At 42.7% G+C, this 24,295-nt stretch overlaps 1 protein-coding gene across 1 annotated transcript in view; it reads left to right on the top strand.

Annotated features, from left to right (window-relative positions):
* The first annotated feature begins 14,727 nt into the window (after positions 1-14,727).
* Positions 14,728-24,295, top strand: part of HGFAC (HGF activator) — a 103,570-nt gene continuing 94,002 nt past the window's right edge. Inside the window, exons 1-2 of the mRNA XM_033950292.1 lie at positions 14,728-15,004; positions 21,568-21,640. Coding sequence (XP_033806183.1) covers positions 14,936-15,004; positions 21,568-21,640 — 142 coding nt within the window. The 5' untranslated portion in view covers positions 14,728-14,935. The remainder of the gene's footprint in view (positions 15,005-21,567; positions 21,641-24,295) is intronic.

The following is a 24,295-nucleotide window of genomic DNA, read 5'->3' as shown; positions in this document are numbered from 1 at the left end:
ACCTTCCTCCTCCCCAGCTGCTGCGATTTTGAATCTTCAAGCAGCCAACAGTGGCAATGGGTAGAGTCTGCTGCTGCTGGTCTGCTCTGGAAGCCACCTCTCTGCAGGTCCCGCCTACGTGGGAACAGGAAGTCGCTGCAGAGAGGCTGCTTTTGGGGCAGGCTAGCAGCAGCAGGCTCCACTTGTTGCCACTGCCGGCTGCCTGGGGACAGGATGGGGCACTGGAGAAGGAGAAGCCATATGGCTTCAGGTAGGGGGACTTGAGGGAGAGCGAGGGATGGGGGAGATGTCAAGGCTGCCCACTCTCTACCTGTTCTGCTTTTCATGTCCCTTCCAGCGCCTCACTGACCCGGCCACTTGCTCCTTAGCTGCTTAGGTAGCAAACGCTGCCCACGATCCAAACAAGTTTGGAAATGGCCTGGGAAAGAAAGAGAGGGAGAGAAATGCTGAACTGCTGGGGAGAGGAGAGGATCAGAGGGAAAGAATGAGATGCAATGTCAGACCTATAGGAGCTGGCAAAGGGAAGACAGAGAGAGTAGTCTAGCACAAACCAGGTAGCATGGCTTGCAGTGGCTTTTGGCAGCTCCTCAGAAATTGGTATCCCCTTGCCACTCTTACTGTGTTTACTGGGTTGTGCCAGCCCTGACAATCAATAAGGAAAAATCATAAATCAGCAATTGCTAATACTAAATAACAACCTATGGAAACCCCAATGAATTTACTAAACTGACACTTTCATTTCTGTTGCTTATTGCGTGATTAATTTTAGTATAATGATATGACAGTTATTGATATTTAAAAGGACAAAATTGTAAGATGACCTAATTTTAGCAACTTTAGGCATGACTCTTAATTTTTTTACGTAATTACTTATTTTTACTCAGTATTCATTGTTCTATCAATTTCTAGTGGGTTTTTTTTTTTCCTCAGACAAATCTCATATGCTAAAAAAAATTAGCTCTACTGACTCAGCATAGCTATTAACCTTTCATCTCTAGTTGGCCATCTGGATTTAAATGATCTTGTGCACTGTAATTTATGAAATATATTATACTAGTCTTTAAGCCCGTTACATTAACGGGTACTAGAATAGATGTGTGTGTCCGTCTTTCTTTCTTTCTCTCTCCTTGGCTGCTTTCTGTCTGTCTGTCTTTCTTTCTGTCTCTCTCTTTCCTCGGCTGTCCACAGCCACCCCTTCCCTGCTCCCCCTGTCCAGCAGCAGCCCTTCTCCCTTCCTTTTACCTTCCCCTGGTCCAGCAGCACCTCTTCCCTGCTCCCTCTGTCCATCAGTAGGCCTTTTCCCTTCCTTTTACCTCTCTGACTGTCCAGTAGTACCCCTTCTCCTTTCCTCGCTCCCCCCTGTCCAGCATCCGCTAGCCCAGGCAGCCTCGGGGCTTTTGCTAGGCCAGCCCACCTCGCATTATCGAAGTGGGCCGGCCTAGCAAATGCCTCACGGCTACTGCGTTTGCTGGTCGGGGGGAGAAGAGGCATCCCAGCAGTGCAGGAGTCAAACTGCCGCTGAAATCGCCATCGCAAGCTGCCCCACGCACCGCAAGCCACCCCACCCCACATGCTGCAAGCTGCCCCACGTGCCTCCAATCGAATTCGGCATGGAGGCACATCTCATGGCAGCAGGAATCACACCATTTCAACAGCGCATACACGGGTAAGGGTTTTATTAGATTAGATGATAATTTGAGGGAAGTGATAAATGATCATTTTTGTGACTCTGGTAATGAAGTTGCCCTCAGTAATTTTCTTAAAGAGGACAGCGATTGCAAGCTCCACCATGTGGAATTTTCATTATCCAATGACCTGTCCTAAAAACTTGAAACTTGCAGTTCTTCAGCACGTGTACCATCTGTGAAGCAACTTAATGGGAACAGTGCAGCAAATGTGTACATTGAATGAAAGGTAGGTTTAACACACAATTTGACAAAGTTACCTAAGTTGTGCATTTGATCTGGTGGACCATGATATATTGTTAAGATGTTTGGATGGGATGGGAATCTCTGGTAAGGTCTATAATTGGTTTCAGGACTTTTTGACTACATGCACATATCAAGTGTGTTTTAGTGATACGCATCTTGGTGTATGGCGTAACTGATGTGGAGTTCCACAGGGTTCCCTCTCTCTCCTTTACTTTTTAATGTTTACTTGAGTTCCAAATTGTCTGCGTTTAATGTCAGTTACTACAGTTATGCTGGCGATATAACTGTAGTTACACCTGTTCCATCTACGCTGCTACAAACATCACAGTTGATATCTGCAGTACTGTTGGTTATAGAACGCTGGATGCAGGAATTTAAACTAAAACTTAATAATAATAATAATTTTATTTCTTATATACCGCCAAAGCTGTAGTAGTTCGAGGCGGTTTACAACAAAGAAGGGATGGAAAATCAGCAAATGGGTACAATCAGCGAATACAGATACAATTAATATAAGTAAGTAGGAAACAGGTACAATATAAGGGGTCAAATGTACGGTGAGCAGGAAGCAGAGGTATGACAATATTTTTTTATGCAACTCCCTGTAAAAAGACATCTGATCAAAGTGTATTGTTAGATAGAATTCCGTATCCGTTAAGTTCAACGATTAAGATCTTGGGGATTACTTTAGATCAGGGGTCTCAAACTCAAACCCTTGGCAGGGCCACATTTTGGATTTGTAGGTACTTGGAGGGCCGCAGAAAAAATAGTTAATGTCTTATTAAAAAAATGACAATTTTGCATGAGGTAAAACTCTTTATAGTTTATAAATCTTTCCTTTTGGCTAAGTCGTAATAATAATATTGTAATTTATAGCTAAAGAGACATATGATCAAGAAACTATTTTATTTTACTTTTGTGATTGTCATAAACAAACTGAGGGCCTCAAAATAGTACCTGGTGGGCCGCATGTGGCCCCTAGGCTGCGAGTTTGAGACCACTGCTTTAGATCAAGATCTATCTATGAAAGAACATAGTAATCAGTTTGGAAATGTTTTTATACACTTTGGAAGTTGCATTTCATACGCTCTTATTTTGATCATTCTGCCTTCAGATGCTTCTCAGTTCTCTTGACTACTGCAATATTGTCTATTATACTGGTCTTAAGAGTAATTTGTGTAGACTGAGATTGATTCAGAATGCAGCTGTTAGGATAATTTTTAATCTGAAAAAAATCAGATCATGTCACCCTTTTCTATCGGAAACTGCACTGGCTTCTGATTGAAGCAAGGGTCATTTTCAAATTTGGATTATTATGTTATAAGGTGTGTTTGGCCTTACTACAAATTATCTAAAGGATCACTTTGAACTGGCTTTAAACCAGGGGTGTCCAACCTGCGGCCCTGTGAAGTATTTTTGCGGCCCCAGTCGAGGGCGATGCAGTGTTTTATTCTGCTGCCTCCAGTGTTTACCGTCTTGTCAGCTCCCTCCTCTGTCTTGCTGCAGCATTTGTGCGGCCCCAGAAACATTTTTTCCGGCCAATGCGGCCCAGGGAAGCCAAAAGGTTGGACACCCCTGATCTAAAGATGTCAACGCCTCATACATACTTCACATTCCCTTCTGTCAAGAATGTCGATATAAAAAATATTTTGATAAGTTACTTTCGTTTCAGGCAGCACAGACAAAGAATTTAGACTGTTAATATCCAATGATGTATCATATAAACATTTCAGAAAACTCTTGAAAACTTATCTATTTGAAAAATTTTTGTAACGCAAGACTAGGATTTAACAATCTTTCATTTTGTTGTAATTCCTGAGATTGTCTCAGACTCTTAAGTTGTGAACCACATAGAACTAAAATATAGTTATTACATTACATTCGTGATTTCTATTCTGCCATTACCTTGCGGTTCAAGGCGGATTACATAAGAATTGTCATAATATTTCTAGATACATAGGCGGATTACCTTAGAATAGGAAATACAAAGGGTTATGCAGTATACAAATAATAATGTAATGTAATCTATAATGCTTAAACTTATGTAGTTATGTATCATCAGCCTCTCCAAAAATACATAATAAGCTACTTTTGAGTTATTTTCATTATCCTGGAGATTAGTGGGTGGAGTATGGACAGAGTCTTGTGTCCTCTTCTTTGTCTTCACAAATATGGTAACCCTATATGAGACCCTTTAACTAAAGTGCAATAAGGTTTTGTACTTACCATGCATTAGTTATAAAAACTAGCACACGGTATGTTGATATGAAGTAAACCAGCCTCAATATAGTTTCTTGCCTATTTACTAAGGTGCACTAAAGTCCGCTGCATGTTAAATTTCCCCCAAACAAATGCATAGTAACTGGAAAACCTCTGCATTAAATGTTGAGGATATTTTGTCATTTGGTTAATGTGGAGATAATGTAATGAGGTACGGTCAGCTTCTCTACATTATCTGCCACGTTAATAGCATGTGGCATCTATCTCCATGTTAACTGTATGACACAGTTCCCATCCATTCCACATCCCGTGTTAGCTGTTTAACATTGGAATTGCATAATATCCTAAGAACATAAAAGATGCCCTACTGAGATAGGCTGAAGGTCCATCAAGCCCAGTATCCTGTTTCCAATGTTGACCAATCCAAGTCACAAGTACCTGGCAAGATCCCAAAAGAGTAAAACAGATTTTATGCTACTTATCCTAGAAATAAGCAGTAGATTTTCCCATCTAAATAACAGCTTATGGAGTTTTCTTTTAGGAAAATAGCCAATCCTTTTTGAAATCCTGCTAAGCTACGGTAATTAATTTCACCATGTGCTAACTGTTAAGATGCTGTTAACTTTTAGCACCAACCCACATGTTAAACAGGGCCAAGTTCTCCAAATGCGTCCCGAAGTTAGGCGGCAGTAGGCATCCTACCGCCATCTAACGAACCAATTGGGATGCACATTTTTTTAAAAACTGCAGGCGCCATTCTTATGTGCCTGTAACATGCCTATGGAGGCACATACAGACGCCTAAGGCTGGTGTGGGCATGGTTTGCACCAGAAGTGGACTTGGGCATCCATAGGTGTCCCTATGTGCCTCTATAGGTGCGAGACCGGTGCCTTAAATGTAGGCCTTTAAAATGCTGACTTACATTTAAGGTGTCTGTTAAAAAAAAGATGCAATCTGGAAGCAGCGCCTGCTGGTGATTGACATGTGGCAGGCACCGCTTCCACAATCAGGCCCTTATAGACTATGGCCTTAGCATGCCTAACTTGGGTTCTAGCATTTATACCCGGTTTAAGCAGGAGTAAGCCTTGCACATACGTTTAAGCATGGGAATTGGCGCCAAGCACAATTCCATAAAGGGTGTGCACAGAGGCATAGCAAGAGAGGTTGACACCCAGCATCGCCACACCATACGCCCCCCCCCTCTTCCCTGCTGCTTGAGCACCCCCCCCCCATGTACTTCTTGAAATGTTTGCTGGCACGAGAAGCACCTTTCACCTGCTGCTTGCGCTGGCCTTGATTTCCTTCTGGCGTCGCATCCTGGTGTCACGACCAGAAAGTTAAATTAAAAGGGAAGATGCTGCTTGCATCAGCAAACATTTAAAGAAGTATGTGAGGGGGAGGTGGGAGAGGAGGAGTGGCGGCAGTGTCTCCCAGAAAGATGGTGCCTGGGGTGGACGCCCCCTTTACTACACCACTCGGTGTGCGCCCTTTACAGAATCGTGCTTAGAGCCAATTTTCTTCAGTGCTCATTTACAGAATCTTTTGTTTTCCTTTCCTAAACTTAAATGCCTAGAGAGTGATATGGGGTCAAATTTGTCCCGTCCCCCCGGAACTCAATTTCCCCTTCTCGTCCCTATGAGTTTTGTCCCTGTCCCCTTCCTGTAAGCTCTGCCTTAACCGCACAAGCTTTGAACACTTATGATTTTAAAGTCTTTGAGATGTGTGCAGATGAGGATGGAGCTTGCAGGAATGGTGACTTGCGGGAATGGGACGGAGAAATGTGCATCTGTGTGTTGTGTATGTGTAAATAATAATAATAATAAACTTTAGTTTTGGATACCGCCATACCAATGAGTTCTAGGCAGTTTACATCAAGAAAAGCTGGTCAATCAGCAAATCTTATAAATGCATTACATGACATATCATAAATATAATACTAAAAGAATTAAGATATGAATTTATCAAACAAGTAGGTTTTCAGTATTTTTCTAAAAGCATGGTAAGATTGAGCTTGAGGAATTAATATACTCCACCAGGTGTTCATTTTACTAGCCTAAAATGCTAAAGTTTGATCAAAACATCTTGAATAACGACAAGCTTTAGGTGATGGAAATGTAAACCAGTAAGATTAGCATGTATTCACATTTGTTCTATGAAATTCAAAATGAGAGACACGATAAGCTGGAGCTAAACCGAATAATACTTTAAAGCAAATGCAACCAAATTTGAATAAAACTCTTGCATCAAATGGTAACCAGTGAAGCTGTCTATAATAAGAGCTAACATGATCATGTTTTTTCAGACCGAAGGTCAAACGAACCGCTGAGTTTTGTATTATTCTTAATTTGTAAAATCATACAAGGCAAACAATACGGAACTGGGACAGGGATAAACCTCCAGCATCCTGACTCCTGGTGCCATGTGGGGCAAGGGGAGAGTGAACCCTCAATGCCCTACCTTTATGGGATGTCCTCCTCCTCTCAGTCACAGTCATATCACCTAAGCAAGCACTCCAGTGTATCCAGGCCAGTTTCTGGATCAAAATAAAATTTATTGGAATGATTTCTTGAGATAAAAAAGGACAAAATCATATGGGATGAACACAAAACTAAAACTTCTAACAGGAGTATATTGTGATCCAGCTGAAATCCTTTTCTTTTGCTTCACTAACTCACAAAGTAACCATTTCGCTGTCTCCTTTTCAGCCTGGTTCCTGGATACATCTGAAACCCATTTTGATTATCGGCACCTGGTTGACCTGTCTTTTAGATCGGCCAAGTGCCAACTTGGGCGGGTTTTTAGATGTATTTTTGTTTTGATTATGAGCCCCATAGTGCATATGTGACCTGGACTTACCATGGAAAAACTGAAGGCAGGAATTTTCAACGGTCCACAGATCAGACAATTTATTAATGACCCACATTTCATAGTATCAATGAATGATTTCGAATCATGTGCCTGGTCTTCATTTGTTCTTGTTGTGAAAAACTTTCTTAGCAACAAGAAGGCAGACAACTACACACAATTAGTAGAGGATATGCTCTTTCATTTCAACAGGCTGTGCTTTAACATGAGTGTTAAAGTCCATTATCTGCATAGTCACTTAGATAGCTTCCCAGAGAACCTTGGTGATTTAAGCGAAGAGTAAGGTGAAAGATTTCACCAATACATAAAACCAATGGAAGCCACATACCAAGGAATCTTACGTGGGATTTTCCTGGCAGATCCCGATCTCGTAAGTCTTACAACAGGAGCTTCTTGTGTGTCTAATCACTGGAAAGTTTGTATCATAAATTTGTGCTTTTGGTATGAAATAAGTAGATTTTCATATTGTACACTTTTAATTTTTAATATGTTTCCTTCATGCTTAAAATATATTAATTTAAACACTACATTAAAATATCCTGAGTTTTTTGGAGATTCAATAATACATTGCTTGCAGATTCAAACTTTCTTGAGGAATTTCAATTAAAAATGAATGAATATTTTCAACTCAATGCCTCAGAGGAAATCTCTTTAGAAACATTGTAGGATGCATTTAAAGCTACTATTAGAAGGCAAATTATTTCAAATTTGGCACACATTAGGAAACAACTTAAAATGGAATTTTCTAAGTTGAAACAAAATATTAAGGATTTGAAGTTACAATTGGCCTCGAAATGGGAACAAATTACTTTACAGGCCCTCTTAAAAGCTAAATATATATACAATGAGATTTTCTCTCAATAGGCTAGGAAAGATTTGTTTTCTCAACAGGCTTTGAATTATGGAAACTTGAATAAAGCGGGAAGATTATTGGCTAATTATCTTAAGGCCAAAAAAAGGAAAGTAAAGATTGTGGCCATTAAAGATGAGAAGGGTGAAACTCATTCTAAAATTGGACATATTTTAAATCAATTTCTGAACTATTACAAAGCTTTATACTCTTCTGAGCTTTATTAAAATAAAGAACTTGAGGGTTTAGAATTTTTAAAGTTAATTAAAGGACCAAAAATTCCCGAGCATATAAAGAGAGATCTTGAGGTGCCTATATCACTGAAAGAACTTCAGACAGCATTGAAGTCCCTTAGAGTTGGATCCGCTCCAGGTGGTGATGGCTTTACTGTGGAGTTTTGCAATCATTCCAAATTACATTATTACCTCATCTTTTAAATTTGTATCAGGCACAACTAACTAAAGGTTGCATTTTAGGTACTATGGCAGAACCTTTAACAATTGTTTTGCCGAAGCCGAATAAAAATCCCATGTTGGTTTCAAATTACAGGCCTATTTCTCTGATTAATGTAGATAGAAAACTTCTGGCTAAGTTATTGGCTTTATGTTTGGCCAAGGCTCTCCCTTATATTATTGGTATGCACCAAACGGGTTTCGTTGCTTAAAGACATTCTTCAAATAACACTAGACTGGCTTTTCATATGTTACATTTAACAAAAGCCATGGAAGATCCGGCCTTCTCTGTGTCCTTGGATGCAGAGAAGGCCTTTGATGGTGTAGAATGGACCTTCATGTATCAAGCAATGGACTGGTTTGGTATAGGATCTGGATTTGTTCAAATGATTCAAGACTTGTATAGTTCCCCTTCTGCCAGATTATATATTAATAATACTTTTTCAGAACGTTTTCGACTGGAGAGGGGAGTTAGACAAGGGTGTACATTATCCCCTTTGCTTTTTGATATTTTTCTGGAACCCTTGCTATTGGCTATTCAACAGACAAAGGAGATAGAGGGTTTTCCTTATGCAGGTCGGGAATATATGGTCTCTGCTTATGCAGATGATATTTTGCTTCATTTGAAGAATCCTGAATCTACCATTCCGCAATTCCACATTTACTAGATTTGATTGACCGATTTGGTAAATTTTCTGGATATAAAATAAACTGGAGTAAATCGGAGGTTCTTCCGCTAAATGTATATTGTGTAAAAGGATTATTTGATTCATTCCCTTTCCTTTGGAAGGAAGAGGGTATAAAATATTTAGGTATTTGGATTCAAAAAAGCTGGAAGATACGATGAGAATAAATGAAAAATCTCTATTGCTGAAGGTCACAGAAATATGTGAGCAATGGAACCCCTTACATCTTTCTTGGTGGGGGAGAGTCCAAACTGTCAAGATGATGGTTTTGCCTGTAGTTTGCTACCAAATGGGTATGTTGCCAGTTTATTTTCAGGGGTCCTTTTATAAGAAATTAAATAGTATTCTTACTAAATTTATTTGGCTGGGTAAAACTGTGAGAATTGCTTTAGTATCTTTACAAAAACCAATTGCGGCAGGTGGGGTAAATTTTCCAAATTTCTACAGATACCATCAAGCTTTTATTATGCTACAGGGTATGTATTGGATCCTTCCTGAGCTCATGGAACATCTTCCAGATTGGTTAATATTAGAATGGCAACTCCTGCCCCATTGTGATTGTGTCACATTTTAAATATCAAGTTACTTAGGATTTATAAGGACAATAGAATTTTATTCGCTACATGGCAGACATTGAAATTTATCAATAACTTAATACCTATTCTGATTCATTTATCCACGTGTCAGTCCTTGTGGTTGAACTCCAAGATTCAAATTGGCGAGTCTAAGATCCTCTGAAGCACTGACTGCAGGCGGGCATACACACATTGGATGATGTGTTATCAGATGGAAAGATGCTTGACTTTACATGACTTCAACAAACATTTGGGATCGCAAAGTCTCAAGTATATATGTGGTTACAGTTGAAGCAGGCCATTCAGAAGGGGTTCCCTGATTGGCGCAACTTAAAAACTCAGTATAGCTTGCCGGGCCTGTGCTTCCAGACAGATTTGCTGGGATATCAAGCAGCCAAGTGGTATAAATTAAAATCTGAATTTTTGAATAAGAAACCAAAAACTAGTCTTAAAGACATTTGGAGCATTGAGACAAAGCAGCGGATTTCTGCGTCTCAATGGCCACGAATTTGGACTTGGAGGATGAGATGTACAGTGTCAGCATCTATGAGACAAACATGTTTTTTTTTTTTTTGTTGCATAGAAGTTTTTGGATCCCTGTTAGATTACAAAAATTAGATAGTTCTAAGTCAAATAGATGCTGGCACAGTCATCTTAATATAGGGACACTGGATCATCTGCTCTTCTTTTGTCCCTTGATACTTAACTTTTGGCGATCCATTTGGGGGTAAAATAAATAGAATACTGGATGTTCCATTGGCATTGACGTACGACGTAGTGTTGGTATGTTATTGATGGCCAAGAGTCCAATAACTCCATATAACAAATAGACTACTTTTCATCATGACGGGAGTTGCCATACAGCTTATTTTGAAAAATGGGAAAAACTGGGACATTTTAAACTATAGTTTTTGGTGGGAATCCCTGTGCCAAACTTATAAATTTGAATGTATGAGTGCAATACAATTGGGACGTTATAAGAAATGTAAGGAGGTTTGGGACCCATTGACAAAATTTTGTAAAGATCGATTACTAATTTTGCCATTGATTATAGACATCCAGGAAAAGGAGGGGGTGATATGTACTCAATTTATTTTTTAATTGTAATTTGCTTACCTTGGTCATTTGCATTACTCTTGATTGTCTTTATACTGTATGAAAGGATGGGTGGGTGGGAGGGAAGGAATATGTACTTATTGTATCAATTGATGGAATTAAGTGCTGCTTTATTTTGTAAATTGTTTGATAATATGTTGCATTTGTTGGTTTTTAAAATGAATAAAGATTTGGGAAAAAAATCCTGATTTTTTAATGGTCGAGCAGAGTGAAGAGTGGTATATTACACATGTTCTGTATCTCTAAAACTAGAACTGGTAGGAGAAAACTAGTGCCATTTTTGGAATCAGCAGGTCAAATATACCCAGAAACAGGTCTAACATTTGAGGCACCAAAATGAGTGAATGGTGTGGCAGCCGTGTTAGTCCATTCATAAAGATAATATATAGAAACTAGTCTTTAAGCCCGTTACATTAACGGGTGCTAGAATATATGTACTGTATGTCTGTCTTTCTTTCTGTCTCACTCCCTGCCCTTGTGTCTTTCTTCTTTTCTTTCTGTCTCCCTCCCTCCTATTATTTGTCTTTCTTTCTATTTGTCTCTCTTTCTTCCCCCTATGCAGCATTTATCTCCCCTTGTCCACTTTCCTGTACAGTAGCCATATCAGCATTCCCTCCCCCTCCATTTCCTTGGGCATCAGCATTTCCCCCCTCCCTACTTCCCTGTGCAGCATTTTCCTCCCTCGGGTGCTAGAATATATGTGTGTGTCTGTCTTTATTTCTTTCTCTTTCTGTCTCCTTAGCCACTTTTTCCTCTCCATTCTCCCTTCTTTTTACCTCCCCTGTGTCCACCACCACCCCTTCACTGCTCCCCTTATCCAGCAGCAGCCCTTCTCCCTTTGTTTTACCTCCCCCCTGTCCATCAGCGCCTCTTCCTGCTCCCCCTGTCCAACAATAGGCATCCCTTCCTTTTTCCCCCCCTGTCCATCATCACCTCTTCCTGCTCCCTCTGTCCAGCAGTAGGCCTCCCTTCATTTTTCCCCCCTGTCCATCAGCACCTCTTCCTGCTCCCCCTGTCCAGCATTAGGCCTCCCTTCATTTTTCCTCCCTGTCCACCAGCACCCCTTCACTGCTCCCCTTATCCAGCAGCAGCCCTTCTCCCTTTGTTTTACATCCCCCCTGTCCATCAGCACCTCTTCCTGCTCCCCCTGTCCAGCAGTAGGCCTCCCTTCATTTCCCCCCCCCTCTGTCCATCAGCACCTCTTCCTTCTCCCTCTGTCCAGCAGTAGGTCTCCCTTCATTTCCCCCCCTGTCCATCAGCAGGCCTCCCTTCATTTCCCCCCCCCCTGTCCATCAGCACCTCTTCCTGCTCCCCCTGTCCAACAATAGGCCTCCCTTCCTTTTTCCCCCCTGTCCATCATCACCTCTTCCTGCTCCCCCTGTCCATGGGAGTTAGTACAGGGCCGGTATCTGCCATTCTCCCCAGAGTTTTTTATTTACTCGGATAGAGTCCTTGCCGCCCCCCTTCCCTTCCCGCGTACCCGATTAGGAACTCGGCGATTCAAGCAGCCTGTGCAGCAGTCTTCACACACTGCTTCGGGTTCTTCTACTGCCCTGATTTACTCTGGCACGTCTCTGATGACATCATCAGAGACGCGGCAGAGCAAATCAGGGCAGTTGAAGGGCCTGAAGCAGCGTGTGAAGACGCCTGCACACGCTGCTTAAATCGCCGGGTAGGTAGTCGGGTCAGCGGCAAGGGAAGGGGGTGAGCGGCAAAGGACTCCTGTGGTCTGTTGCGGAGGGCAGCCCGGCTCCATTTATCGATTCGTTCTGGAGAGGGGGTGGGCAAATGCGCTGTGTTGGGGGGAAGGGTAGGCAGATGTGGGGACCGGGTTGCGCGCTTTCACGCTCAGTATATTTCGCAGCTTCTGTGGTGCCTGAGCTGCAGGAGAGGGAGCGGGTTGTGCGTGGCGGGGGAGGCCCCGACTGCCCCAGCTGCAGCTTTTTCGTCATTGAAAGCCGCCTCCGCAGCTCCTCTCTCGATCCTGGTGCAGTTCGAGAGAGGAGCCGGTACCATGCTCAGTGAGAGCCGGGGGTGAGGAAGGCCGCCGCAGCTGTGTAACGTTTTTTTTTAATTTGAAAGCCGCCGCTGCAGCCGGGGCTGCGCATGCGCAGTCGTGTTTTCGCAACGGATCAGGGAACACGACTTTTGAGTGCGCATGCGCGGCCTAGCATTTTATTATATTAGATAAAAAAAAATAAACCAAAAAGAATCCAAATGATACCTTTTTTATTGGACTAACCTCAGATTAGCTTTCAAAGGTCATCCTTTGAAACCTAATCTAACCATGCTCTAGTTAATATGTATTGCTTGGATTCTTTTTGTTTTATTCCTAAATATTATCTTTAAGAATGGACTAACATGGCTGCCACACCATTATATATGATTGAAATGTAGAAAAATTAAGTATAGGGCAGCGGTCTCAAACTCAAACCCTTTGCAAGGCCACATTTTGGATTTGTAGGTACCTGGAGAGCCGCAGAAAAAAATAGTTAATGTCTTATTAAAAAAATGACAACTTTGCATGAGGTAAAACTTGTTATAGTTTATGTATCATTCCTTAATTGCTTCTGATAATTTCAGCTTTACACAGCTGAAAGCAGTGCATCATGCAGAAAGTGAAAAACTACCAAATTATCAACTGCAAAGTCTGCAAGAGACAAGATTTTGAACCAACTATTTTGAGGCCCTCAGTATTATAAAGAATGATTCTTTATGTGTCCGGCATCCGCAACCGCCTTCAGCTCTTACCTCCTCCGGACACACGCACAAGCTGCACTGCCTCCAATGGCTACCTTACGTTCTGGAACATTGCCTGCCTCACTGTTGTAACCTCGCACAAGTGCTTTCTTTCCCACGTCTGTACGCGATTGTCTTCTCCACTCCACCTCACAATCACATACAGACACAGGAAAGTGCTTGCCTGATGTTACAGCAACCGCTGGACACTTAAGGCACAGGTTTTCCATAAAGAATCATTTTTTATAATACTGAGGGCCTCAAAATAGTACCTGGCGGGCCGCAAGTTTGAGACCACTGGGCTAGGGTGTTCAATTTTTAAGTTTGGTGTTGGGGGGGAAATGGTAGGAGGGGGTGGGGGGTGTGTGGAGAGAAAATGCTTCATTCTACCTGTTGCCCACCCAAAAATTGGCTTCTGGGTATGCTACTTGTTCATAAGAACATAAGAACATAAGCAATGCCTCTGCTGGGTCAGACCTGAGGTCCATCATGCCCAGCAGTCCGCTCACGCGGCGGCCCAACAGGTCCAGGACCTGTGCAGTAATCCTCTATTTATACCCCTCTATCCCCTTTTCCAGCAGGAAATTGTCCAATCCTTTCTTAAACCCCTGTACTGTACTCTGCCCTATTACTCCCTCTGGAAGCGCATTCCAGGTGTCCACCACTCGTTGGGTAAAGAAGAACTTCCTAGCATTCGTTTTAAATCTGTCCCCTTTCAACTTTTCCAAGTGTCCTCTTGTTCTTTTATTTTTCGAAAGTTTGAAGAATCTGTCCTTCTCTACTCTCTCTATGCCCTTCATGATCTTATAAGTCTCTATCATATCCCCTCTAAGTCTCCTCTTCTCCAGGGAAAAGAGACCCAGTTTCTCCAATCTCTCAGCGTATGAGAGGTTTTCCATTCCTTTTATCAAGCGTGTCGCTCTCCTCTGAACCCTCTCGAGTAACGCCATATCCTTCCTAAGGTTCAGTGGAAGTTAGGAGACATGTATTGATATAAATTACTTTAACACACTGTGTCGTATGACTTCTGATAGGGCTTTGAGCCTTTCTGCCCTAACACCTCAAGACAGACACTGGAACCAAGAAGCCATAAAACTGCAACTCTTCAAGTAAAACACAGTTTAGTCAATCATACTGAAAGGGTTTCCAGCATCCTTTTATTGTTTCATGGGGTTAGAGAAAGTAAATGCTTCCAGAGGAACTGTGTGCTTGTGAGCCCTGAAAGCAGTTACTAATTAACCGAAATCCCTTGCTTCTGAGAGCCAAACAAATTTTAGGATGTGAGGGCAAGAGGGAGGGAGGATTAGTGAAGAAGAGGGAAAACCAATATAACCCCTGCTAGTTTCAGTAAATTGGCTTGCGAAAGACAGAGCTGAAGTCCAGGTATTTGCATAAGGCAAGCTGTCGGTGCTGTCTGGTCCTGGCATGCAGAGCTGTTAAGTCCCTTCACTGGTGTCTAACTGGAAGGAGCCTCTCTCATCAGAGTAAAAGGGAAGACAGAATGAAAGCTGACACCTACCTACGTCTTGCTCTGCTTTATTGTTTCAGTAGCATCTTGGCGACTAAAGTGGTAAGTCCTGATGTTTATGGTGGCTTTCTGGCATAGTGACTTTAATGCAATTGTTAAGTTATTACCCGCCCTTCCCCCACTCTTTCACCTGCAGAAGTTCAGTTGACAGGGCACTGACGTACAGGCCTCAGCTACAAATAGGCAGCACTGCCCCAAACCGTCTGCATGAGGGGTTAAAACGTAACCATTCAGCAGAGAAATGATGCACATGATCTTAAATGAGGAGTCTTAAAACCCCTGTTTGTATTCCTATTATGCATTTTTATTTCTTCAAGGTCATTATGGCCTAGATTCACTAAAGTCCACCAATCTATCCAATTCGTGTCCTATCCATTTCCGAGTCATTCTGGCCGATCGATTCAGTAAAACGTGTCCATGCAAATGATCAAATCGTAAGCACGCCCCCATTGGCGCACACGTCTCGCTGTAACATCGATCGACACGCGTGCGCACTGTCTCCTTGTTGGTTTTGAAGCACATAACGCATGCGCTAGCTCTTTAGGACTTCACTGCGTAGACATAGGGCTGGGTTTAATCGCGGACATCATTGGCGGGCTCCGAATGCGCCTACTGCAAAGCATTGTTGTCGTGAAAAATGCAATATAAGAACTGTAGTTTTTACCAACCTCTCTTTTTTTTCTTAAGTGCTGTTGCAAGCTGTATAAGCTGTGACTGTAGCTTTTTGAAAAATTTGTTGAAGAGGTTTAAGGAAAAATAGCATTGGAGGTTTGTGAGTGAGCTGTGGAATTCTTTGAGTTTGTCCTATTTTTATGGATTGATCTCGAAGTTTATTGTGCGCTTCCAAACAGCTTAACAACTCAGGAAAAGAACTGTTTAAGTTGCTAGAAGGTACAACAGTTAACAGCAGTTGAATGCGCTGGGATCACGTGCTGTTATATACAGCCTACGAATCCCAGGAGGCTCTGCGGCTCTTTCTGCCGTGAAGCACAAAGCAACCAAAGACGACCCCGTGACGTCAGATGCACGCGACAATCTAGTTGGAAGGAAGGAGGGAGGGATAGCTGGCCCTTAAAAGTTATTTTAGAGTTTTGATTTTTTTTAAATTTGGCATTGATATATGAAATGTACAATGCGCAAGGAGAGCACGGGGTTAATCTGTGATTTTCTCGCCATGCGCATTACAAATCCGAGATTCACTCCCGCGCTCGCTATGCGCATTCCAAAAAAATAAAAAAAAGATTTCTAACGCTTATGTGCATGAAAATTTACATATATTTAAAGTTTAGATATATTTTGGATTTTTTGCGGTATAGATATATATTTTTAATGGGGTTCTTATTTCTTAACATGCACGTGGCAGTTGCTAGGCAGGAATAGTCGGCGAGGATGTAAAGCGACTGGTGCTCAGCAGTCGAAACTTTGGAATGGAAAGGCCAGTCGGTTTGGACGAAATGGTTTCATGATGCCTTAAGAAATTTACATGCCTTTTTACTCATTTGCATGCGCAGATCGGATTGGGTGTGGATGGGGTCTGGAGGAAGGTTAGTGAATCGAGCTGTAGTCGAAAAGTGAGCGCAAACCAATCGGTATTTAGAGTTAAACTTTTTTTTTTTTTTAGAATCAAATATAACCGAAACCATGAGCTGCAGCCAGGGCCATATTACCATAATTGGGTCCAAGGCAAACATATTTGTGGGCCCCCTACTAGGGACTCCCTCTCCCAACCTCTTGAAAAGTAGCAGGGAAAAATGCATAGCCTAGCTGTGGGCATGATGGCATAACAACTTGTCTGTGAATATGGGGGACTATGACAGCACATGGTTTCAATAGAGAGGCTTAATGGTAGAACTCCAGAGCTACAAAGTTACTTGGTTCCTGGAGGGAAATTCTAAGCCAGTCCTAATACATTTTTGCAACCCTATCCTGGTACATTATGGGATCTGAAATGCTGATTTCAGTTGGTGATATCAGGGACTACATTTAGAACATTGAATTGAAATCTAAGTTCAAAAACAGGATGGCCAAAGTGTCTCCATCCTGCAGCAGGGGATTATGAACCAAGGAAGCCAGGTAAGTCATTGTCACTCTCCATTGCCTCTGCTACAAATCCGAGATTCCAAGGGTGGACAGCCTCAAAGAGTGAGGTTTAAAGGCAATGTTTCCAAGATCTACATTTACAAAGTTTTATATGTGACAAAAGCTTCACAAATAGAAGAAGCAAAATAAAATATTTAGCTTTTTTTGATGCTTCTGAAAGGATATCAACAGAATAGAGGCAGTACTAGGACAGTATTCAAAGGGTTTTAACCAAGTAATTTAATAGTTAAGAAGGTAAATTCCATAGACTGAAAACTTCCCTTTATTTAGTATGTGGACAGTGGCATACTAAGGGGTGAGGGGCGGAGGGCAGACTGCCCCAGGTGCTGTCTTCACTGGGAGGGGGGGGGGCTCCTCTTCTCCAACTACTGCCTACTCTTTAAATATTTGCTGCCGTGAGCAGTATCTTCCACTTGCTGCTTGCACCAGCCCCAGCTCCCTTCTGCCATCACTTCTTGGTCATGGGACCAGGATGGGACGTCAGAAGGGAGCCAAGGCCAGCGTGAGTATGTCAAGAGCCTCTGTGGGTGCAGAGGAAGTGGGGTGAAAAGTGGGGGGGATGTATGGCATGGTGATGCCAGGTACCAACCTCTCTCGCCACGCCACTGTATGTGGACATGGACATCTGAACCAGTGAACTTCTCCATTCCAGCCGTGGTAGAGCTGCTGCCTCTGCACCCAGAGGTTGTACGATTGAATCCCAGGACAAGTCACTCAATCCTCCATTGCACCAGGTACAAGGTAAGTATACTGTATACAGTCATACCTTGGATAATGAGTAACATGGTTTGCGAGTGTTTTGCATGACGAGCAAAACATTTTATCAAATTTTAACTCAATAAATGAGCGTTGTCTTGCAGTACGAGCACGTATACGCACGTCACATCATCGGAACCCACAGCTAAAGCGCGCACATCTTACGCTGAGCGCGGCTGAACGTAATAAAAGCATTATGCCCAATTTACCCACGGTTCAAGCACGCACTACATACACGCATCTTGCTTCGAGCACTGCTGAACATAATAAGTGTGTCACGCCCAATTTACTCATAGCTCAATCGCTCACAGCATACAGTATTTTGTATTGAAATTTATGGGTTGTGAAACAAATTGTCTGAGTTTCCATTATTTCCTATGGGGAAATTCGCTCAGATATATGAGTGCTTTAGATTACAAGCATGCTTCCGGAACGAATTATGATCACAAACCAAGGTTTTACTGTAAATGTAAACTGCTCTGAGTGTGGTTGTATAACTACAAAAAGGTGGTGTACAAATCCCAATCCCTTTCCCTTTTTGTATGAGACTCTCCTGATGTTCATGTGCTCAATCGGGCAGTGCCCATTTTAAGGTTACCATGTGTCCAGATTTACCCAGACATGCCCTCTTTTTAGAGGACTGTCTGGGTGTCCAGGTAGTTTTTGAAAACCTGGCAGTTTTTCTGGGTGTAGAAGCTTGGAGTCGCATCTGGAGGGCATCCACACATGCGTGCCTGCATGCGACACCATTATGTCACATCTGCGCATGCTCAGAGGTCCTCCAGACACAGCCCTGAGCTCACTGAAGGACAGAAGAGGTTCATGTGGGGGCGGGGCTGGGGTGGAACTGGGCAGGGCTGGAGCAGAACGAGGTGAGGGTGGGGGCAACTCATCCGCTCTTTTTGTGTGAACTTATATGGCAACCCTACCCCATCTTACACCAGGTCTGCCCACCATCATGTAAAATTCTGGCATTTGCTGTCAGTTCTTTTCCTCAGGCAACAACATAGTTACATAGTAAAACAACAGATAAAAACCTGAATGATCCATCCAGTCTGCCCATTAGTTATTCTTATTAAAAATAAATGATTAAATTAACTTGTCTTTCTGTTGATATTTCTGGACCATAGACTAAAGTCCACCTGATATTGTCCTAGGTTCCAACTGCTGAAGTTGCTGTCTAAGCTCACTCCAGCCCATCCAACCATCCTATTGTTTGCAGGATACCTACAGTAAAGTCTGACCAGTAACTCCTCATGTTCCCAAGTTAGTGGAGTTCCCATTGATGCCCTCCCCAGCCCATCCTACACCAAATCACCATATATGGGACACAAATCAATTGGAGATCCTCTGTGTTCATCCCATGCCGTTGTGAATTCCATCACCATCTTCCTCTCACAGACCCCTCATATGCTCCCCCATTCTTCTGTTCTACTCCTTTGCAACAGTTTACTCTCACTCCAGCTGAGAACTTAAGAACATAAGAATTGCCATACTGGGACAGACCGAAGGTCCATCAAGACTAGCATCCTGTTTCCAACAGTGGCCAACCCAAGTCCCAAGTACTTAGATCCCAAGTAGTAAAACAGATTTTATGCTGCTTATCCTAGGAATAAGTAATGGATTTCCTCAAGCCATCTCAATAATGACCTATGGACTTCTCTTTTAAGAAAATTTCCAAACATTTTTTAAACTGTTAGTCTATCTGATTTCACACATTTTCTGGCAATGAATTCTAGAGTTTAATTAAACTTTGTGTGAAAAATGGATACACCCCACAGGGCAGTAAAAGCTGAGCTAGTAGTAAATTGTTAAAAATCATTCAGTTAAAATCAAATACAACCTTAGAGAAGATGGAAATCAAAAGTCCACATTATTTCACAAATTAGTCTGCCTGTAATATGCTAGCCTTAAGTGTACATTCAGGAAAGGTTGGGACCAAACAATAGTTCAGAAGAACAAAAGACTTTTTATTCTTTGTTTGCCTCACACTTTACAAACAGTTAGCTTGGCTTCAGTCCTTTTCCCACAGCCCTCAGCTGGTGTCTAGGGAAAAATCGGGAGTTCACCTTTCTCACTCAGGGACCTCCCTGAACTGATCCCAGTCTCATGGATATATTCTCCTCTCTGACTGAGAACTGCCCCTGTGACTCAGGAAGGGTGTCAGGTCAAAAGCGCGCCGGGACAAAGGCGCGCCCAGACAATTGAGCGCAGCGCGGAGGCGCGCACCGCTCAAAATTAATGTTTTCAGGACTCCGACGGGAGTGTGTGGGGGGGAACCCCCCCCACTTTACTTAATAGACAACGTGCCGCGTTGTGGGGGCGTTGTGGGGTGGGGGGGGTTGTAACCCCCCACATTTTACTGAAAACTTCACTTTTTCCCTGTTTTTAGGGAAAAAGTTAAGTTTACAGTAAAATGTGGAGGGTTACAAACCCCCCAAAACGCCGGCGCGATGTCTATTAAGTAAAGTGGGGGGGTTCCCCAACAAAACCCCCCATTGGAGCCCCTAAAAACAGTAATTTTGAGCGGCGCGCGCCTCCGCGCCACGCTCAATTGTCTGGGCGCGCCTTTGTCTTTTGCGCCGTTGTCTATGAACCATTGTTCAGTAGCCCACGCCCCAGACTACTTAAATCACATCTCTACTAGACTTTTCTATGCCAAGTGCTGATGTTCCAGAGGCAGGTATGTATGTTTTTATTCTGAACTTTGTGGAGGTGCGAAGGGGTCAGAAAACACGGGGTGGGTGTGTCTTTACTTTGTCCCTGCAGTGATTATCTGGTCACTTTGGATACCTTTTGGCACTTTTAAGTGTCTTTACATCATATCGCACATTATTGAACTTGCTTTTTTACCAAACTTTTCAAACCTCGTATATTAGCCAAATATTAATGACTTTTGTAACATTTGGAGAACAATTCTAAGACACATTAGGAGTCTGATACCCTCACAGGCATACCTTATATGCATGATAAGCGATTGCCTGGGTGGTTTGATGAAAGCTGTGTAACTTTAACACGAAAGATAATGATAGAAGTCAATAAACTCAAAGACAGTGCAGAGGCAGTGATCACTCTAGAACACACATACACACACTGGTCCTAACATAGAACAACAAGCAGATCAGAAGTCTGTCAAGGCCGAACCACTCACTGTAGCATCCAGATACATCAGAAATGGTTCAGCACTCATAATGACCCGCATAAGGCCATGTCTCAGCATAATTTGCCTGCTAGGAAGGCAGTCTAATACCAAAAGCACTTCAAGTTGTACCATAGTGGTAGAAGAACAGTCTCAGCCCATTCCCAACCAATGCCTTTTCGTCTGTGCCATCAGCAAAGGCAAGCTCCACTGCAATCTTTACAAAGCTAGTCCTGGGACTGCTTGCTCTGGAGCCCTTGGACTAGCTTTGCAAAGCAGTGGAGTTTGCCTTTGCTGAAGTAGAAATTGCAGCCTGGCTGTGGCAGAAGCGCATTACAGGGCATTTGATTTTATAGAATTAGGGGGTATGTTTATTGTTTCTGCATTAACTGTATGGGAAGGATGCTGGGGAGTCCCCCAATATTTAACATCGGGACTTTGCAATTTCTGCACATATTGTCAATAAACAAACTATATCTGCAAACTGTTAACACACCAGTAAATAGGGACCAGTATAAGTAATCTGTAGTAAGTATATTTCCCAAATAATAAGCAATATTACTATAAAATGCACTGTAGTTTCATTAATTAAAATTCACGTAATTTCTAGAACAAAATGGGATTTCATGGCAGTGGATCTAGTCGAATACACACTTCAGAACATGGAGCCTCGCAGAATAGAAGTAAGATATATTTATCTTTATTACTTTCCTGTATGTGTTTGTCATTATCTCCACCGTGTTTTGTAATACTGAGGGGCATTTTTGATATGACACCCAAATCCTAGTTTGGATATTTTGCGGAAGAGGCGCAAAAATTCAGTAGTGAATATGACTATTTTTGAAACAAAAAAGTCTTTCTGTTTTGAAAATGATCATTTCTCAGATGTGCTTGTCCTCAGTGCCTTTAACTTTTGGAACCATTTCTGGGGGTGGGAAAAAAAGCATGTCCAAAAGAAAAACACACAAGCCACTGGGATGTAGGAGGGGCCGATGTTTTAGTAGACTGGTCATACACCCATCCCAGCAAGGGTCACAGATACACATCTCACCATAACCCCCTTAAAGTGTATGGTGAGCCCTCCACTGTACCCAACTGTATACCACCCCAATGGCCCTTATGCTTGCATGTGTCACCTACAGGTAGGTACAGTAGGATTTGGGTGGGTTATGGAAGGCTCACATATTCCACTATCTCTGTAGTCCACGGCACCACCCAATAGGCTACTCCAGAGACCTGGTTACTGCTCTACTAGGATTGGCCATATCATCTGAAAGTATTGTACAGGCAGATATGTACTGTTTCTTCACATTTTGAGGAATGGGAGGGGGGGGGGATCACTGACCACTGGGGAAGTGTGGGACTGCCTTGCCTTCATCCTTCATACCTTTTTGGCACTTCATCCTTTATACCTTTTTGGCACTTATTTTTACTTAAAATAGTTCTAGCCCCAAATGTCCTAATTGTAACCTGGATGTTTTCTGAAATGTTTGGTTATTGCAAAAAAAAAAAAAAAAAAGGTCAAATTGTAAGCCTACCCTAGTCCCACAAACCATACCTCTGATGCACTCCTTGTGATTTAGATGCACTATGGACAAGCATCATAGAAATCCTCCTACGACATGCATTTTGAAAACAGTAAATTGGAGGGAAACATCTATCTGCTCCTTTATGTCACGTTTTGGACATTTTTCATTTTTTGAAAATGAGCCCATTGTAACATACAGACTGATCTAACTCCTTCAGTTTCTTAAAATCAGTGTCAGAAGGTTGCATTGCACGATTCTAGGCACATCTGCAAAATTGTTTATAGTGTTTACATAACTTAATATGTACATGTAACCCCCCATCTCATATTTCCTCTACAAAAGGTGCATTGGGAGTGGTTCATTTTCAAAATGGGGGAAGCTTTACTTTGAAGGCCTTTGGGTGCCAAACCACAAAACATACTTCATACAAGATTGTGTTCCAAAAACTTTTAATGTAATTAGAAGTCTTTAACAAAGTACATTTTTGAGGGATGCCCCATTTTAGCCTATTGGTTAGAGCAGCTGGCTGAGAAACAGGAATGCTAGGGTTTAAATCCCATTGCAACTCTTTGTGATCTTGGGCAAACCACTTAACTCTCCATGCCTCAGGTACCAAATCAGATTGTAAGACCAGTATGAAGCAGAGGGAAGCCTCAACAGTGGTAATAGAGCTCATTTGCACATAAGTTCCTGCAAAGGCACTTGGGAGCTGTCCACTCACCCTGAGTGGAAAAGGGAACTGAAAAGAACAGTTCCAGCACAGCGACCGGAATAAAGTAAGAGCTCATTTGGGAGACCAGATAACCCTTGAGGAGAGGAATGCTGGTTTCTACCTAATCCAAGATAAACCTGATCTAAACCAACCTGTCCAGTAGAGCTTGTTATGATCAGAGAGGGTCAAGCTTGATAATCAGCAGAGGACCTGGTAGGGAAAGTCCTTAGGCAGTGAGTCTAGAAGAAGAGATTAAGGGCTTGAGAGAATCCTCAAGAGTAAAGATAGTGACCAGGGAGTTCTCACAGAGTAAAGATTGAGCAACCAGGAGAATCCTTAGTGAGCGTATCTGAGGGATCAGAAAAGTCTTTGGTGAGAGTGCCTGAGGGACTAGGAGAGTTCTCAGAGGGTCTGTGGAAGGACCAGCTTACTGGTGGAGTTCTGATTGACAGTGGCTGGTGGGGAAGACTAGTGATTTTCTGATTGACAGTGGCTGGTGGGGAAGACTAGTGATTACCAGTGGAGGAATCAGAGTGACCAGTTGGGACCAGGGAGGCCAGCAACCAGAGGGACCGGTTGTGTCCAGGATCGGTGGGGACCCAGAAGGCTGTTAACTAGAGTGACCAGCAGTGGCCCCAATGTAAATGATGGTGACCAGAGGGACTAGCTACCTAAATATTCAGGGATGACCGATAGTGACCAGAAGGATTGGCAGAGGCTGGAATGATCTTTGGCAGTCAGAGAGACCAGGGAAGTGTTTTGGGGGAGCCTGGTCATATTTTTAGAAGTTCCTGCAAAGGCACCTGGGAACTGAGTAGAAAAGAGTGCTGAAAAGAATAGTTCCAGCACAGAGAGCTGGGGAAAACAAGTGCTCCTCTGGGAGTCCAGGTGACCCTCAAGGAGAGGAATGCTGGCTTCAGCCTAATCCTCACCTAGACTGGCCTGTCTGGTAGAGCTTGGTGTGACCAGAGAGAGTCAAGCTTGACAACTGGCAGAGGGTCTGGATGAGAGACTGGAAGAGTCCTCAGGAAGAGTGTCCAGAAGAAGAGATTGAGTGACCAGGGGAGTTCTCGGGCAGGTTTACCCCAATCTATCTA

Source organism: Geotrypetes seraphini, chromosome 1, assembly GCF_902459505.1.
Source record: "Geotrypetes seraphini chromosome 1, aGeoSer1.1, whole genome shotgun sequence".
NCBI classification, from domain to species: domain Eukaryota; kingdom Metazoa; phylum Chordata; class Amphibia; order Gymnophiona; family Dermophiidae; genus Geotrypetes; species Geotrypetes seraphini.
The sequence above is the reverse complement of the archived record's forward strand: the minus strand, read 5'-3'. Positions and strand labels throughout refer to the sequence as shown.